Genomic DNA, 18609 nt, shown 5'->3' on the forward strand with positions numbered 1-18609 from the left:
TGGCCACTGGTCACGGAATTTAGGAAATTCTGGAATAGCCAGGGAAATCTCCGCGCGGTTTTTGCGGAGAGTCAGGGAATCGTTTACTGTTTTTTGTTTCTTCCCACAAATACGTCCCACAATTTTTCGCAGCCTTACATCAATTGGATCGAATATTGTGACGGAGATTAAGTGGCCAGCATGGAGTAGCAAATTTATCGTAGATTCGTGGACGGTAGATTTGTGCTGTTCTTACTTCGGAGGCACTTAAGCTCGGAAAATTTGACTGAGCGAAAGCTCATCGATTTCCGTCGCCTGTTCCGATATTTCCTTTTAAAACAAGCTCTCTCAAGAATCTCGAGCACAATCGTTCTTTACCGTCGTTCTGGCGTTGATTGATCGCAGTTTAAACACACCGCACCGGGTTCTTGCCTTACGTTCGTTCGTGTGCTGTTATGTTTCGGACGTGCGTTGAGGGCAAACACATTATTAGTTGTTGCCACGCGACGCGTGACTTCCGAGTAATCAAGCCGCGTGCTGGCTGGACTAAAATCCCGAGCTCGGAATCAGCGATCATATTGGTAAATTCCCGGGGTTCAGCGTCCCTCGGAAACCAATCTAAATCTCACGTCCTTCGACTCCAATCCATTGTGCAAGGAAACAAGTTGTGTTCTAAACGGAGATGTGAAGTAGAAAAAGTCCCACGTTATGTCATGTGGAGGGACGTTCTCAATGTCCTAAGCGGTAGTGATTCCCAATAACACACCTTCTTTCCTTACACCATGCTCTAATCTACCGACTGGAACCTGGACCAACCTTTGTCCGGTCCAGAAGACGAAGGTTCCCTTCAGGATTCTTTCTTAATTCGAAAACTGATGCCGTCTAGTGGTCAAGAAAAGATCAGAGAAAGATAGAAATGACTTCGAGGAAAGATCGTTACCTTTAAACGCAGTGGGCGATTATGCTCGGACTTTACGTCATACGTAGTAACGAAGAGCAGGACGAAAAGTGGAAGAATGAGGCAAGAGGCAGAAACAGAGACAGAGTGATCCGAGCAGCGTGCTCAGCTCGCTTGGGTTTATAGCTTATTACTTGGTTCAGGCAGTTAAGATTTTGTACTAGTTTCTTACGTGCGCCTCGGTTGTTAGAGCCAACAGTGTTACAGGCTCGTGTTCGTTTGTTACTGCGGACTTGAGTTCCGATTCAAGTAACGATGCTGGTACGAGAGGAAAGTATCGCATCACGTCACCACGCGACGAAGGATGAGGAGAATTGGAAGTTGATGTGCTCGCCGATCGAGAGACGGAGAGAGAGAGAGAGAGAGAGAAAGAGAGAGAGAGAGAGAGAGTAAAAAACGGACAAAGAAACTGCACAAGAAGAAGAGGAAGAAGAATAAAATGAATAAGCAAACGGCGGTGCAATTAAGTAGTAAAACTCGAGAAGTAGGAGGAGAAAAAAGGAAGGAATGAAGGACGCATGCTATGCCCACAGCACTAGCAGCACCTTCCAGCCTCGAAACCGAATGTAAAAACCACGCCTCGGCTGAGTCGGCCATTTTAATTCTATTCGACCTCCCATTGGTCTCCTATGCTCGTTCTAAGAAGGGTGCTATTAACTCCCCGAGCCGTCTGAAAGCGCGACTCGCTCACGACCTTCGCAAATCCTGGTGCTCAAGAAGCTCTGGGGACCGTGGCGATGGAGAGTTTGAAACAAATAAATAAAAAAACTAACAAACAAACAAACGAAACATAATTCTAATAACCGGAATGTCGTACATTCGAGGTTACAAAGGGGTTGAGACTAGAGAGAACTTCCGACCTCGATGCGAGTTACTTGACTTCGGAACAAGGGGTGAATCACTCATCCATTTGTCGTAGGTACACCTGATTTCAATATTACAAGGATTTCAAAAGGTTTCAACAAATTTCAAAAAAATTCAAGAGATTTCAGATGATTGCAGAAGACTTCAAAAGATTTCAGAAGATTTCAAGACGTGTCAGAATAGAATATTTCCAGCGATTCCACAAGATTTTCAGAAAAGTGTGCACCAGATTTGACGAGTTCACGAGATTTCACGATTAATCCCTCGCCTTGCAACAAAAGCACAGTTACCACGCTTACCAAGTTACGGCGACTACCATTTTCCCACCAACCATCTCATCTTCTGCTTCTTTATCCTCTAGCCAATGCCGAAATCCGGACCCTGGCCTTCTGGGAGGCGGCTCGATTCATCCACGGTGGTGGTTACTACTACAATTGCTACGGTACCCCGACCGGTACGGCAGCCAGTGGCCCGACCTATCTCCCTCAGGCACCCTACATTGGACCACCACCCCCCACGGCTCACCTTGGTCTCCAGCATCCCCTCTACGCCCACGTCGTCAACAGGGTACCATCGAGTCCGGACAGCCCCCCTGAACGCCCGGCCACGTAGCCCCGGTAAGTACCTGAACTTCCTTCAATTTTCATCTGGTCATTAGAGGCTACACAAGGAGACCGAACCGACGAGACCGAGGAATGAAAAATGGCGAAGAGTCATGGTCATATGAACCACTTGCAGTTTTATGTTATGCCCGATGTGCATTTTCAACGTTTGAAATATCCAGCCGTGTCGAATATTTGAAGAACTGTTAATATACAAATTTTTAGTTACCGTAGATGAATGAGCTTCGCATCTTGGAACACCTTGAAACTCATAACTTGTATTGTCCTTCACCTTAGTACTAATACATTTTTTTGAGCTGCTTCCAAAACCTTGATTCATTCGGTATTACGACTATTCAGACTAATGAGATTCTACGTAACGATTCTTCTGAATGTTAATCTTATCAAACTTAGATCGACGACTATTTATTCGTACACAATTCATTATTCTTGATAAGTTTGTTATAACATCAACTGTTTCTCGGATTCGTTACGAATTTGTAAAGTGGAGGAATTCGAATGTAAAAATCTGTAATAAGCCCAAAACGACGGTTGGGCGAGATGGTGATCCCATGGGATTTAAAAACGTTTTTGTAACCATTCTCGCATGACAAGCAACAGTTCGAGTCTTTTCACGAGTCTAACTGAAATCGCGGTGGATTTCGCTTGCTGAGAAGAGGGCGGAGGGGGGGGGGGGGGCGAGCGCGTTTGTCTGGTGAAACGGATTTCGCTCACGATGGGATTTGCGTGGGTCTGATCACCGCGGTCCGCCAGGCCTGATGGCGAGTAAGTGCTCGTAAATTTGCTAGTTTAGTGTTGTGGCGTTTATTAACCTCTCTTCTTCTTCTTCTTCTTCTTCTTCTCCTTCTTCTTCTTCTTCTTCTTCTTCTTCTCTCGCCGCGGTATCTTCGCCTTCTCCACCCGGTCGTCTTCGTCGTCTGGTCGCGATTACCGGAGGAAAAATTTGAGAGCTTGGGATAACGACTCACTCCGAATTCGCGGTAAGAAAATGGAAAACGTACCAGAGCCGTTTCCTCGGTTATAATTAGCGGTGCTCCACGAGTCGATAAATAAAGGAAAACTAGAGAAAGGGTGAGTGAGACGGGAAAAGTTTTGCCGCCCTGCAGCGTGTGCGCTTCGAGAAATAAAAGACAGGGAGCGAGCCGGTGAGCGTCTAGGTTGAAGAGTTCGGAGAAGGCGAAGAAGGGCGTTTTATAGTATAGAATCAGTTTTATGTTTTCCCGGATTCCCGATTACGACCTCAACCTATCCGTTCGGTTCTGCTCCATTCCATTCCGTTCCGTTCCTTTCCGTTCCGTTCCGTTTGGATTCCGCTGGCTCCTCGCCGCAGACAAAAGAGCAACGTGAAAAGTTTTATACGCGTCTCTATCCTCATGCAGAGCGCGAAAACTAATCTTCGAAAGTCCGCTGCGACGTCATCTGGAAGATATCGACATTGATATCGTTGCGGCGATCGTCTGACGGGGATTAAAACGGTGAATATTTAAAACTGGATGAGATGAATAATCGAGCGCAGTTAAACGCGGCACCGCAAAGATACTAGAACACCAGAAGCGGTACGAAAACGATCATTAAACGGACCCAGGAACGACCTGTATCGGCCTCGCTATCTCTCCAAGATTCGGATACTCCCAGTGCCTCCGACTTATTATTCCAATTTCGAAACGCACACTCGGTCCGAGCGTGGCCGATCAAACGAGCGATAATAACAATAATAATAATAATGATGATAATGTTTATCTTCTTCCTGCGAGAAGTCCCCTTTACACACCGACCAGGTGACGAATACAGCGGGACAAGTTTGACAAGCAGAAGAAATAACAGAAATATAATTGAAATCAGATAATTTCAAAATAACGTTATAATAATAAAAAGAAGAGAAACATGCTAGCAGGAGAGAGGCGATTTAGGGACGATTAAGCGAAGTAAGGTAACATCGTTCCTCCTCGGTTCCGACCACTAAGAGGGCGGTGGCAATAAGGTTTTGAAAGGAACTCGTTGAACCTTGAAATTCAACCAACATACCTAATGTGGAAAGAGCCCGAAGTTGGGACGCTTTGGGCCTTGGAACATTGATTGTGCAAAAGGGGTTGGCGTTCGGCGAGTGGCAAAGTCATGCGTCCGCCCGGCGTTGGTTTGGCATGTAGCGAGAGAAGGAGCGAGCGAGCAGAGTCCCGAACAACTTGCGGTAAGCAGCATCAATGTAATCAGACAGGGCCGCTCGAAGCGAACTTAACGACGATCATAAACGCGCTCGGTTTTACGGCTCGCAGATTTTTCTCCTCTACGTCTCTCTCTCTCTCTCTCTCTTTCTATCTCTCCCTATATTTTTTTTCTCTCTCCGTTTCTTGTCGTTCTCCCTTTCTCTGTCCAGAGACTTGAGAGTCAGTCCGAGGTCCTTTGCTTATTTTGCTCCGGCGCACTAAAGTATCCGAGTTTATGTGACAGCGGGTAACCCAAGTCTCTCTCTCTCTCTCTCTTTCTATTTCTTTCTCTCTTTTTCTCTTTCTTTCTGCGGCTAGCGAAACTCACTCCCGGACTATCTCAGACCGCGGCTACACGTCGAGACGTTTTGATGCCCGGGATCTCCGCCTTGGTCTAGTCCGCGGTTCTTCGTCCTCTTCGGTTTCGGTGTTGGTGCGATGGTGACGTGTGCGCGAAATAATCTCGACTCGTTCCTTGCCGCGGAGCCTGATTGTGCCGGCGTCAAATTCAAAATCGGCTGTTACAAACACATCCGAGTCGAGAACACAAAGAAGACGATTACCAACGAGAGTAAAAAGCACGCTCAACGGACTTCGCTGGCCTGCCTCGTATTTCATACAACTCTGGGGTGTATTTCGCGAGAGCGCGACTTTAACTGCTTCGATGAGAAGGTTTGACTGTATTTCTTCCACGTGTAACCGACCATCCGACCATCCGACGCGCACCTACGACCATAAACGCCATTCACGGCTTAAGCCTGCCTCTCTCGCGGTCTCTTCAACCTCTTTTCCGCGGCGTTCACGACACCGGAACCGACTTCTTCAAACTTGACGAACCGTCCGCGCGGGCCTGGGAGATTCCAGAATCAGCCGAAGCCATCGTCGAGCGAGAAAAGGAGCGATTCGCGTACGAGCCGACCTGGGCTTCATTAAGGATGCAATTCCGGCTTTTTGCCGTACGTCCAGAGAAGAAGAGGAGGAGGAGGAGGAGGAGGAAGAGGAGGAGGAGGAGGTGGATGCACATGGAACCAGAACGCAGGTCGGTGGTCGGTTGGTTGGTTGGTTGGTCCGGTTTTAAAAAGTTACGACTCAACTTTATGAGGGTTTAATTGTAGCCTGCGACTGCAGTTAGAAAGTACTAAACCCAGGAGCCCGTTCTCCGAGCCTCTCATGCTCCTTACGTTGCTCAGAACCGCCGCCTGCTTCTCTTACCGCTCTGCACGCGAGTCTTGAACCGCGGCGTGCAGGAGCGCGGTTCCTAATTATTGCCTCCGTAGATCCCTTCGCACTGAAAACCCGCGAGGAGTCCCGCACCAGACGGTTTTCCTCTTCTCCCCGAAGCCGCGATTAAATCCCAAATCGTTCCTCCGCATCGGTTTTACGCCGCCGACGCTGCACCGGCAAGGACAACAGAAACGGGGGTGTGTGGGAATCCGCGAAGCACTTACCGCAGGACGATAAACTCCCCGCTACTTCATCCAGCTGCACCTGCCTGCAAAGTCGTTGCGGTTCTCGCCCAGCGGCTTTCCTCTTCTGGGGTAACTGGTCTACACGGTTGCCCCTCTTTCCGGTAGGTACCTACCTACTGTTTTTACGACCGTCTCAACGATACACAACTTCGGTTTGAAATCTGCTAAGAGTATCTCTTCGCACTCTACACAGCTGACGGTGTCTTCGTTCAAACTTGTCAAGAACGACGAAACTCCTGCCTCGTGGCGTCGCGCCAGGAGGAGATTTTTTCAAACAGGCGTACGAAAAAACCTTTTTGAAATCCTGCGAAGTCTCTTGTAATCTTTTGAAATTCCTGAAATCCTTCGAAATCCCTAAAATCTTTTGAATTCCTACGAAACCATCTGAAATCTTTTGAAACCTATTGAAATTTTTCGAAATCTTTTGTAGTCTTGAAATGTCTGAAGTCTTTAAAAATCCTTTAAAATCATCATCAAGTTTTTTCTAATGTTCAAATCGGCTGTACATCAAATCCGCGAGTGATTAACCCCTCGCCTCCATCTTTGTGACAATCCTCGTCACTCACCGGTTCGATTCTTTAATACCTACTGCCGTTCGATCGATTTATCGACGATGCTTCTACCGCGGTGTGTTGACGTGACAAATGATAACAGCGCAATGACGATGGGCGTGCGGTTGCAGTAAATACTGTTGCCAAAGAGGAAGACGAAGAATAAGGAGACGCAGGCTGCGGCCTAAGATAAACTGTTAAAGAAGGCTCTATATCTCTTGGTAATCGGGTCCGCGATATCCGCGTATACTGTAAATACAGACGAGCGGCGCGTTATACGTCCTCGTTGTCGTCGTCGATTCCTGTGTGCGCTGGCCACTGCACCGTGTGCTTTAGCCTGCATAAATTTTTACGATTGGCCAAGTACTAAAACTCGAAGTACTATTCCCCCTTTCTCCTCTACACCGCAGTTCGCGCTCATCCCATTCGATAACAACTCTCCTCTTCCCTTTTGTTTTCTTTTACACGCGTACCTCCTATAAGGCATCTCGGTGTTTGCCGTACGCGTTCTCAGGTTTTTCCTTCCGTCAAAACATCCAACGCCCGTACCTGCAGGCGTTTATCGCTAACGATGATAACCCGAGGGTATTTAATTCGGGCTTTTCGCACCGCGATGGCAAAGTGACGCGGTTTTCCAGCTGATACCCGGGTTGATAGCCGGCTGCACCTCCGGATCTCGAGAATCTCAACGGTTGTTGGGTTAGGTCGCGTCGTTTCTTCGATCTCGTCGTACTACGTAGGCTGTGACCCTAACTTTGATAGCTAACAGGCTCTGCAGTTAACGTTATATCGCCTCTCTTCCAATCCCGAACCCTTTCCTCATCTCCGACTATTTATATTATTCACTCGCGTGTGTACTTAACCGCGTACCTACGACTGCTTGCAGCAAATATTCTCGCCACATGCCGCACGTTCCAATGTACCGAGCTGGTCGCGCTCAAGTTTTATGGTAAACGATCATTAGGCTCACGCGTTGCTTTTACTTGACATTTGAATTTTATTCGGTTTCGTTCGTTCCTTGGAACTTGAACTCGCTCAACTTTCGAAGATGTAAGCGATGCGAGCCAGTTTCGAAGGCCAAAAACACGCCTTGAACACTAGACCTAAATGGTACTGACCACAAGACGCGATGATCAGAAGTGGCAGAACGTTTCCCAATCCAGGCTGAGTTGTAAATCACTCTCTAACGAGGTTTCTCAGCGGAATGGGAGGCCATCGAGGCGGTTTCCGCGGAATGATGCGTAAATGGTCGTTCTCTGATTATTGTCCGTTCATCGAGACGATGATCACAGAGATGCCTTTTCCCTGTTCAATCCTAATTCTCGAGTGTTCGCTATTCTCTGACTCTTATCTCCAACGTGCTTAGAATTTCCAAGGATAACCAGCGCGACAACGATCTCATCCGAAAGTCCGTTGGATCAGCGAGCGGTTTTCTCTGATCGAGAACGCGGCTAATCGCTCTCAATGGAACAAAACGACGTCGATGGTTATACATACCTGTGCAATAACTTGAACTTGAGTGGGCACAAACCAACCCCTGACATACCGCTGGTAGCGTACAATAAGAGCCATCAAACGCTCACCCGTAACACATGTTTGCCCATGAAGAGACGAACCATATACCGGGACTCTAAAACGCCCGGTTATACTTTGACGCTGCCTCCGTTCACGATCCCTTTTCACGGATTTGATCACGTTCGCCGAAGAATAAGGGAGGCGGCATCAAAGCCGAGGGAATGCAGTGCCCGGCTCTCGTCAGTTCGACGTCCAAGAGGAACTGCCACTGCTCAGGTGTGTCGCACACCGGATGGAAAGTAGGAGTCGAGAGACGCCTCTTTCTGCCTCGCTCTTTTTACGACGTTATTTTGACGAGGTTTTAACCGCTCGCGGGTCCGCGACGCTCGTCGTTTACGAGACGGCCTGAAAGACCAAGACCAGGACCAGAAAGGGAGGAAGTGGGAACCCGTACCTTCGGGCCGCGATATTCACGCTCTTGCACACGGCGTACGTAATGGTTCGAATGCTCTTTGTTAACTAGCTACAATTTGCCACGGCGTAACTCCCCGGACTACGAGGAACCTCGACGCCGGTCTTATTTTCATTCCGTTTTTCTCTCCTTATTTCCTCCACGCTACCCTGCGCAGGCGATTACGAGGCCGATACATCTTCCACGTGCACTACCAACGACCGAACAAAGATCAGGCGAGTTTGCTTCGTGAAAATGTTTCAATTTCGTACCTGAGGTAGCGTTTGAAAGTTTTCACAGTCTGTCCGAGTCGAAACTTAGCGCCTATACGGGAGTAATCTGCTTGTTCGACACCCTCCTTTAACGCTCAAAATTCTACCCCGCTAATAAAGATCCATCGATTCGGATCAATTATAGTTCAAATACAAAAAGTACAATTAAAACGTTTGAAATGGAATGAAAATCCCAATAATAGGAATTGGTTTACATATGAAGGGTTTTTGTATTCGTAAGAACGTTGATGAAAAAATACAGTAAAATGATTTCACAGTTTTCACGAGCTTCCAGCTCGAACTCTTTTCACCGTTCTCGCGATTTTCAATATTTTTCGCATCATCGAGACTAGCTCTTCAAAATCTTCCACGAAACATTTAAGCTTTCTTCCACCTTTCGTCGTTTGACAAACATTCTTAAAACCTTACGTAGAAACAGAATTTTAGAATATTTTCAAGGCTGTGTAACCTGTGTATACACGTTCCTTCCAACGTTATTCTCCACGATTTAGACTTTGGTTTGTTTGCATTTCTAATAAACGATGCGTGATAAAAATGATCAAGTGTTATCAACGATGTTAGATGCCAGTTATAAATGTATAACATAAAACTTGAAGCATAGTATCGCCGAGTCGACAATTCAATAAGTATGAAAGAGATCATCGTTGATTGCAATAGCGAATAATCTAGACTACGAGGTTGCAGTTTGCGGAATCTAGTTGTAGATAACGACGATAAATCTGTTAATAATATTGTTTATCGAATCTAGCAACTTTTTGCATCGAACGCAACATGGGTGCGACTCGACGTCGAAGCTTCCATGATTATCGTGTCCTAGCTACAAGTATAGGTATCCATGTTGCAGAGACAATCAATATACGTTGAAAAGTAATTTGCGCTATTGAATACCGGTAGAATTATAACTGCGCACATTTTATACATAATGATCGTCCGCAGCAACGATCCAACTAGATATGCAATATTAATGTTCCCCGCTAGGGTTCCTCCTCCTTTTTCTCTTCGCCTTATGCTTCGCCAACTCGTGCCGCGTACTCGGATCGTTTAATTGATAATAGTTTTTCGCCGGTTCAATTACAGAAACGACACATGTATAATAGGCGCGTATAATGCTCAGGCATAACTATACTGTAGCAGCGTTTAACTCCTCGTTATTAAGACCGTATTAAAACCCATATTATAAACACGTCAGTGAATAATTTTACCGTAAATATAGAGGCCAATTAAATTCGCTGTGCGATCTTTCAGCGCCACTCTGCGTATATATATTTATATTTATATATACACACACGTATGCAGGCACCACAAGTTTAACTGCCTGTGTAAATATCAAGAATAAAAATCAACTCTGTTCTTTGCGCACTTGGAATATACTGTCTCCGTTTACTTATTCATTTTTTATCTTTCTATCCGTTTCCTCCCAAAAAAAATGCAAGTTAAATAATAAATGTAGGTACATTTATAAACGAAGTAAAAAGACGAGCGGGAGGGTGAAATGGGGGGGGTGGGGATGAACCACTCGTCAAATGCAACTACACGCACTGATTTTATCTGACAGTAAATCGTATGTCATATATATATGTATGTAAGGTGTATAAGGTATAATATTAAATAACTTTACATGGAATAATATAATATTATGTTATACGAGGATATGAAACGCGCTCGTATATACGTCAAACCGAGTAGTTATCATACACACACACACATACACACATATATATATGTATATGTATATGTATACATTTTTCATAGGAAAAGTTTATATACAACCGCATTATAAGGACTTGCGAAAATGCATATATATATATATATATATATATATATATATGTGAAGTTGCAAAGGATTGCGGATAAGGGATTCACGGGAGATTCGCTTCAGGATTGAAGCAAGGGAGTGAAGCGGGTTGGGCAGAAGGGGGGGGGGGAAGGGAAAGACCGTATATTATGCCGGGTAAAGCAATGTTACCAACTCGAGAACTGGCGAACTAGCCGACAGTAAAATCCATTTTATGTCTACCTCGTAAAGTCAGTGAAATGAAACCCCTGGACTTAGTTTTCATACGTGTTCCAGGGCCGCCGCTGCTGCAGCGACGAATGCATCGCTCAAGCGGCAGCCGTTGAAAGAAGGAGAAGAAGGAGAACTAGGCGAAAAGAAAGCACGACTCGATTTTCAAATCCTTGCAGAGCCATAAGCGAGATTATGTTAGAAGAAATCGCTTCGAAATTACTGTTCATTTTTCAGTTGCAGGGTTCAGTATGAGACTTAGAAAAAATTATGGTTTCAACGACGAAGAGAAAAACTAGGATTCGTGTGAAACGAATGGATACTGCGTGTATTCTTAGATCCAAATTTGTATATTCAAGGTGCACAACTTCTGGAGCTTTCGGTCATATAAAATCTGTCCAACGTTACTGATAGTTTCGTCGGGAAAAAGTCAGGGGATTTAGTGAATTTTTATTCAAGCAAAATTCTCGCCACTCTGCAAAAGTTGAAGTTGCAGCAGCAGCAGCAGCAGCAACAATTCTCGATTATTGGACGTGTGGCTCGGTTTGCCCCTTGCGACCCGAGACTCGGGGCCACGGTGCAGATACATACATACTTCGCTATCTAAGTTCCTCTTATCTCTTCACCGTACAGTGTAGCGCGTGCAGATTTTTATTACGAGAATCTAGTCTTTTTACTTTTTCTTCCACTTTGTTTTTTCTCTTTTTTCCCTCGCATTCATCGATCGTTTTCTTCTCTTTTCCTATTTCGTTGCCGACGACGACGCCGCGGATGCAGAGAGTCGAAAGATAGCGCTGCTCGACTGCCGCAAGGTCTCGCCTCGCTTCGTTATGTACTATGATATTTCTGCTTCTGTAATTCTCTGCGTCTAACGCGTTACAACTCAGTGCATAATATTACGTAACGCTAATTAATATTTTACACAAACTGTACGACGTTTCCCACTACATTATATACCCTTGTAATTCAAAGCTATATCGTATGCGAGTGTAATACAGTAGGGGGAAAAGAATTGTATGCTTCGATATTTTTCGAAATTTCAATTTCGCAATAAAATTACTTTTAGTCAAAAATAATATTCCTTCGGTTTTTTATTCCCTGAATAATTGAAATCGATTCAATATTTTTTAATTACAACCTCCTGGCTGAAAAATCAAACTGTTCTCGAAAAATAATAATTTTCATCTCTTTATAACATCGATCAACATGTAATAATCACGTGTCCAAATCCCAGGCGCAAAATCTCTGTAGACTTCTATGCTAGACTGCAAAAGCAAAATTTAAGGAAGGGGTGTATGTATTTTTTTCCATTGTTTCAATGTATAAGTAATGAAAAAAAAAAAATAATCAACTCAACCCAGACACAAAAATTAATTTTTATCTTGAACGATGTTATAGCTTAGACATTGATAATATTTCTTCCTTTTTCGTTTCTTTTTTTTCTGTTCTTTGAGATTTGCAGATTTTTCGCAACTCCCGGAAAATCTGTCTTTTAATTTAACATTGAAAGTATATATTTATATATACGCAATGCACCTACATGCATACAACTTATCCAGTGATTACTTAACAACTTTTCCCGAGCGACGGGCGACATCGGCTACTATATAATATAATATGTAGGTATCTGCACAACACGCCACGCGTTGTGGCGCGACTCGATCGCTATCGGTAGCAACGACAAGACACGCCTTTTTATACCGGTCGTTTCAGTTCTGATTTATAGCTAGACCGGCTGCAGGCGATTTCGATGCTATGTTTTTTGTTTCGCTTATTGTTATTTATTTTACTTTTTTTTTCCACTTATCGATTTTCACAGGTTTTTTCATTTTCTCTAACACTTGGATTATTTTTTCCCGACTAAACGAGTATGGTCGATTATTTTTTCTCACAATCTGTGCGAATAAAGTATCAATCGTTACCTGTTTGATGTAATCAGTGAAATGTAAATGAATATTATTACCTTAAATTGAAAGATGTTTTGAATGTAATTATAAATTATCGAAAAACTTTTCCGCCATTGAAACGACGAACTGACGTTTGCCTTTTTTTCATCATATGCGTCGTTACATAAAAATACGATAGAATTGACCAATCGATTAATTTCACAACCGAGTCAATCAAGTCTTGTTCGATTATCTTTAGCTTAGTGGCCATATCACTGCTCAGCAGACTATCTCCCTATCTTCCCGTTTTCGGGACGCAGTAGAAGGGGCCGATTTTCTATCTTTCCAAAAACGCTCAATAAATAACAAAAAATCTTGTGAACGACGTAATTGCAAAATTCTTTTAAAAAAAATTATTCCTTTTTACTCATTTTTCTCCCGTCTCTAACGTCTCTAATTTCTCGATTCCTTTCCAATATCTGATTACAGTTTCGCCAAGGATGATCGCGAGACGCTGCACGAGAAACTGGACAAAAGACGGCGGTCTGAAAACGTAGGTATATAATATGCGCATAGACGATAAGAAGAAAATGAAGCTGGACGAAGAGAAACAAAAAAAGAATACAAAAATAACAAAAAACGATAATTAAACACCACCCCGATTCCCGACCGCAGAGAACAGAAATAAACGAATCAATTACACGAAAAAAAAAAAAAAAACAGTATAGAAATAAATAAATAAACAACTAAAAGTATACCTATATATCCACATTAGAATACAATAAATCTTATATCCTGTTAGTTTCGACGGTGGAGAGAATGTGATTATTTTTTGCTTTGTTGTTTTCTCTATTCTTTCTTTTTCTTCTCGTTCTATGGTTTTTCTTTTTTTTGTTTTTTCTTTCCCAAATTTCCCAAATATATATATGTGTATATATGTATGTATGTATGCATGTATGTATATATATATGTGTGTATGCCGGAACACACACCCACACGTGCATATATACATATGTGACAGAAGGAAAAAAAAAAAAAACTATTTACATGTACCTTGTACGAGCGCGGACGTTGATTTTGATATGTAGTAATATCGACTCGAACTGTACAGCGCGTGATGAATATGTTGTACAGATTTTAATCACCTTACGCCGCATATAACGATATGAATAACGACAAACAAAAAAAAAAAAACAACAATAACAATATTAATAATAGTAATAATAATTAAATAACAATAATTCCGATAATATTAATATTAACAATGTTCATGCTAACAAAGAAAATGATACTGACAACACCCACAACAACAGCAATGATATGGATAATAATAATAACAATAATATTAATGATAGTAGCAATAACGATAGTTTTTCATCGTACATCCAGCTGCAGCTATTAAACTATTTCTATACTGTCATTACTACGGTCAGCTTCTTCAATTCGTTTGTTCTCGACTTCAAAAATCTACGTGAAAGCAAATAATGTAGGGAAAACACAAAAATAAAATCATCAACGTTAACGATGGTAATAATAACGGCATTAATAATGTTGAGCGTATAATAACGGGATAGATTTCATATTCATATGATTTTAAAAGTTATTTTCTAACGAGATAAGACGAATTTTAAATTTCTGTACGTATTGGCTTGACAGGATAGAGAAAGAAACAGAGAATAATAGTAATGATAACGATAATGATAAAAAAACAACAACAAAAATAAGATCAATTAAAAGCAAACCGGAAAAAAGAAATTTTTCGCAAAAATCCTTGCACATCGCGGAAAGAATTTGTTTCAATTCTTACGCTTCACTGTTAATATTAATGCGAAAATGCGAGAAAAAGAAAGAAATAGAGGAGGAAGAAATCGAAATCAAAATGAGTGATAAAAAATGATGGTTCAATTTCTCCGTCGCGGCGCGTATGTCAACGCTTATTTATACATACACAATATCCATACGTACGCTGTGTACACATTATTAATTTACCCCTACTTGTAGGAGCAAAAAAAGGGGGTGGGAGGGGGGGGGGCGAAAGTTTCTAATAGAAAAAGAAAGAATGAAAGAAATCAAGGAAATATATCGCGGGAAAAAGAGCGACGATAGTAAGAAAAAAAAAAAAAAAAAACCCACGAAGTTGAAAGAATGAGCAAAGATTTAAATAAATAGAGAAAGAAAGAGAGAGACAGAGGGAGAGAGAGAGAATGAAAAGAAGAAAAGGGAACATTGTTTGCTTTTTTTATTTATTGTGATATTAGAATGAAAGTCAATCGATGCCAGCCCATGATGCGATAACAGATTATAGTAACAATTACGCGTTATGACTGCATTGACGTAGTTAAGCTGTAATATTATATATATATACACACACACACACACATAGGCTCCTAATCGCACGTGCTACGAGTTAATACATGTGTAATTGTAAAAACAACAATAATAATAATTGTAATTATTATTATTATTGCGATTATTATCTTTAGAAATAATTTGAGACAAGACGAAAAACACGTGAAAGAGGAAAAATTATATATCTATGTACATTATGCATACATATATATATATACATATGTGTGTGCTTGTGTGTACATATGTATCGCGGTAAATTATTTCTATTTTTTTAAAGAAGAGATGAGAAAAGAAAGAAAGAAAAAAAAAAAAGAAGAAAATCCCGCAGACCCAATTTTAAGAATTAATTATTACGTATAATCTGTCGCCATATTTTCATTGTAACTGAAAGAAAAATATATAATATAATGTATACAGATACACGATATGCATATTATTATACATACGTATGTATATGTATATTGTAATTATAAGTATGATATTAATAACGATAATGGTAATTAAGTTGATTAGTGATTAAGTCGTAACGATTTGAATAAAAGGTAAATAAATAAATAAATAAATAAACAAGCGAAGGAAACGAATGAAACGATGAAAAAGTATAATTCGTCGGTCGTATGTTTTTGCATTTCAAACTGTCAATATTCTGTAAACGATATATTATATACCACATATGTATTTACACATATATTTTTTCCCCTCTACTTCCTGTCTTCGTTTATGAAAAAAACAAAACAAGACAAACAAACAATATGTATCACAAATTAATAACAAAAAAAACAAAACACTTAATGTGTATAATATACATAACGTGCTGTAAAATATTGATGTACAATAGAGGCAAAGCATAAAATAAACGAAAGTAAATGAATATCGAAAGAAGAAAAAAAAAAAAAAGAAAACCCCAGAAGAAAATAAACGGAAATTATACTTCAGCATTGCTTTTTCTCAATCATTGGTATTCGGCCATCCTCTCATCGACCGCGACGTTGCGAATTCGTGAATAAAGGCGCATTGTCGCAGGATTTTGAGATTATAAAACTTTCTGGATAATAATTAGACTACACGAATGAATGAAATAAGAAGTGGAAATATATACACACTGCGATAATAACGATTATAGCATTAGCTTTTGATAACGATTATAAAACCAGATAGAGAAGGAGGAGAGAGAAAGCAAATTATTAACTAAAAATCATCTGGCAAAAGTAGTTCGAATAAAATAGAAATTTTCTTTTTAAATAAATAAAAATGACGGATCAATCATCGAATGAAAGGATAAAAAGTCGGCGGTCACAAGTGTGATGGAAACACGTAATGGGCATTGTTGACACGAGACGTATGCAGCAGTCACGTACATACGTGCAGGTAGGTATATATATATATATATGCATGTATATATGTATGTATATGCGTATATATATATACACGCACATATATATATATATATATATATAACGTATTACATACGCAATGTATAGAAACATCAAACACATATAACAGCTAATTAAACGCGACGTGCTCGCGTGTAAAATAAGTATTACGGAAGAAGAAGAAGAAGAAGGAAAGAACAAGAAGTTGAAAAGAGAAAGAAAAAAAAAACATATTGTTGCCGGGGTGAAGAAAAAAACGAGTGTGCAAACATGGTTGTTTTTTTTCTGCTTTATTTATTCAAATCGTCACTACGTGCGATTTTAATTTCACGTTGCACCTAATAATGTTTGGCGATTTGCCCTCGCACAATAATAATAATTGTAATAATAATAACAACGATAGGAAATTATTGTTATAACGATGAAAATGATAACGACGATATCGATACAAACGCAAAGTGCATTTTACGAGAATTCATGACGAGCACAGAAATACCGAATTCCCAATTCGTTGATTCTTGTTAGTTGAAATTTTAATTTTTTTTTTCTTGTCCTTCCAAACGGTGACTTTCGATGTTCGTTTACAACAATTCGACCATGATTCTAATTTCGAATTCTATATCTTCCGTGTTCTTGAATTTAGACGCGATTTACAGACGCGGGATTGGCACTCAATTTTCAACATCGTACATACCTGCGTATATTATAAATATATATTACACGCGCGTAGATGTAACATTGAAAACGGCAAACGCAGCGAAATTTTCCATGGAACATTTATTATAAATTATTTTATACACATTTATTCATTCGCATAAAGCTAAGGCTGACGCTTGACGCCGCGAGAGTGGTTTTCTAGTCTTATCTAAGCAATACAGTTCTTAGTTTATGTCAAGAGGAGAGTGAGGCCGTTAAACGCCGCCAATCTTTACTGTCGCCTTTGAAAAATATATACTTGCGCTTATGCGCGTCTCTCTCTTTGCGTGCACATGTTAATATCACACACACACACACGTACGCGCGCACGAACGATGCATGCATGCATATTTGCGCGAGGGATGCGACTTGAACATCGCGCGTCTCTCTTTCGCTATAAATACACAAGTATGCATATTTCACACGTGTAAGAGACTCAAAGAGAGAGAGAGAGAGAGAGAGGGGGGGAAAAGCTGCAGGAATGACCGTCTAAAATATTTCTCTCTCTTTTTTTTTTATTTCTCACTCACAAGATAGTGATTTTAACTCTTTGACTCACAGTGGTAAGTATTCTTACCACCTATTTTATATCCATTTTTTTTTTTTTTCATCTTACATTCAGAGAACTTTGAAAACATATTTCGTCGCGCTTTTTTCCTGTTTATAATAGTACACTGATAGGTTTTCAATACTCGAGAGTAATTATTGCGACATAATGTAAATTGTTATTGTTAGAAATAAATTGATTGAAAAGTATCGTGAAAATTGAAGGAATAATTCATTTCCGAAAAATTTACACCTCTACACGCGTATACATGTTTTACATAAACTACAATTCTTTTTCTGAGTCGCTGATTACAAATCTGAAATCGGATATCAAAAATTCAAGATGGCCAACATGGCGGACGAATATTTCAAGTTCGATCGAATCCGGAAAAAAACTCTGTCCAGGGATTTTTCACTGATTGCGAATCTGAAAAAATCCCGCACCAAGTTTTTTTTTTGTAAGGTTTTCGATTAAATTCAAAAATTTTGTCCACTATATTGGATCCACCATCTCGAATTTTCAAAATGTGATTTCAGATTCGTAATCAGTGACTCCAAAAATAAAAAAAAAAATGCAGAATACTATCTTGTTCCAAAGTTGACTCACAATCAGCACAGTTATACGTGACTGAAAGGATTAACTCCTACATGTATACGTTCTGTTTAAATTATTTTCCTGCCGCGTATTGGTTTTTTTTTTTTTTTTTCTTTTGTATTTCAAAACTGACGCGTGCGTAAACGAGAAATTCGTGTCGATTAATTTTTTCATTCATTTTATTTCGAAGAGAGAAGTAAAGGGTGTGGGGGGGGGGGGGGGGAAGGGGTTAAGAAACGAAGCGAAAAATTC

General features: G+C 40.9%; 1 protein-coding gene across 21 annotated transcripts in view; it reads left to right on the forward strand.

Annotated features, from left to right (window-relative positions):
- The window catches only part of LOC124308806 (protein doublesex-like), an 82998-nt gene that overhangs the window by 60040 nt on the left and 4349 nt on the right, over positions 1-18609 (forward strand). For 14 of the 21 annotated variants that reach the window (XM_046771912.1, XM_046771913.1, XM_046771905.1 and 11 more), the window contains 2 exons: positions 2163-2418; positions 13288-14964. In XM_046771912.1, the coding sequence (XP_046627868.1) occupies positions 2163-2413 (251 nt within the window). In that variant the 3' untranslated portion in view covers positions 2414-2418; positions 13288-14964. Of the gene's footprint in view, positions 1-2162; positions 2419-10978; positions 11205-13287; positions 14965-18609 lie in introns of those variants that run through there. The other 7 variants (XR_006909095.1, XR_006909096.1, XM_046771918.1 and 4 more) reach the window with 4 other exon arrangements.

This window comes from Neodiprion virginianus, chromosome 7, assembly GCF_021901495.1.
Source record: "Neodiprion virginianus isolate iyNeoVirg1 chromosome 7, iyNeoVirg1.1, whole genome shotgun sequence".
Taxonomy (NCBI): Eukaryota; Metazoa; Arthropoda; class Insecta; order Hymenoptera; family Diprionidae; genus Neodiprion; species Neodiprion virginianus.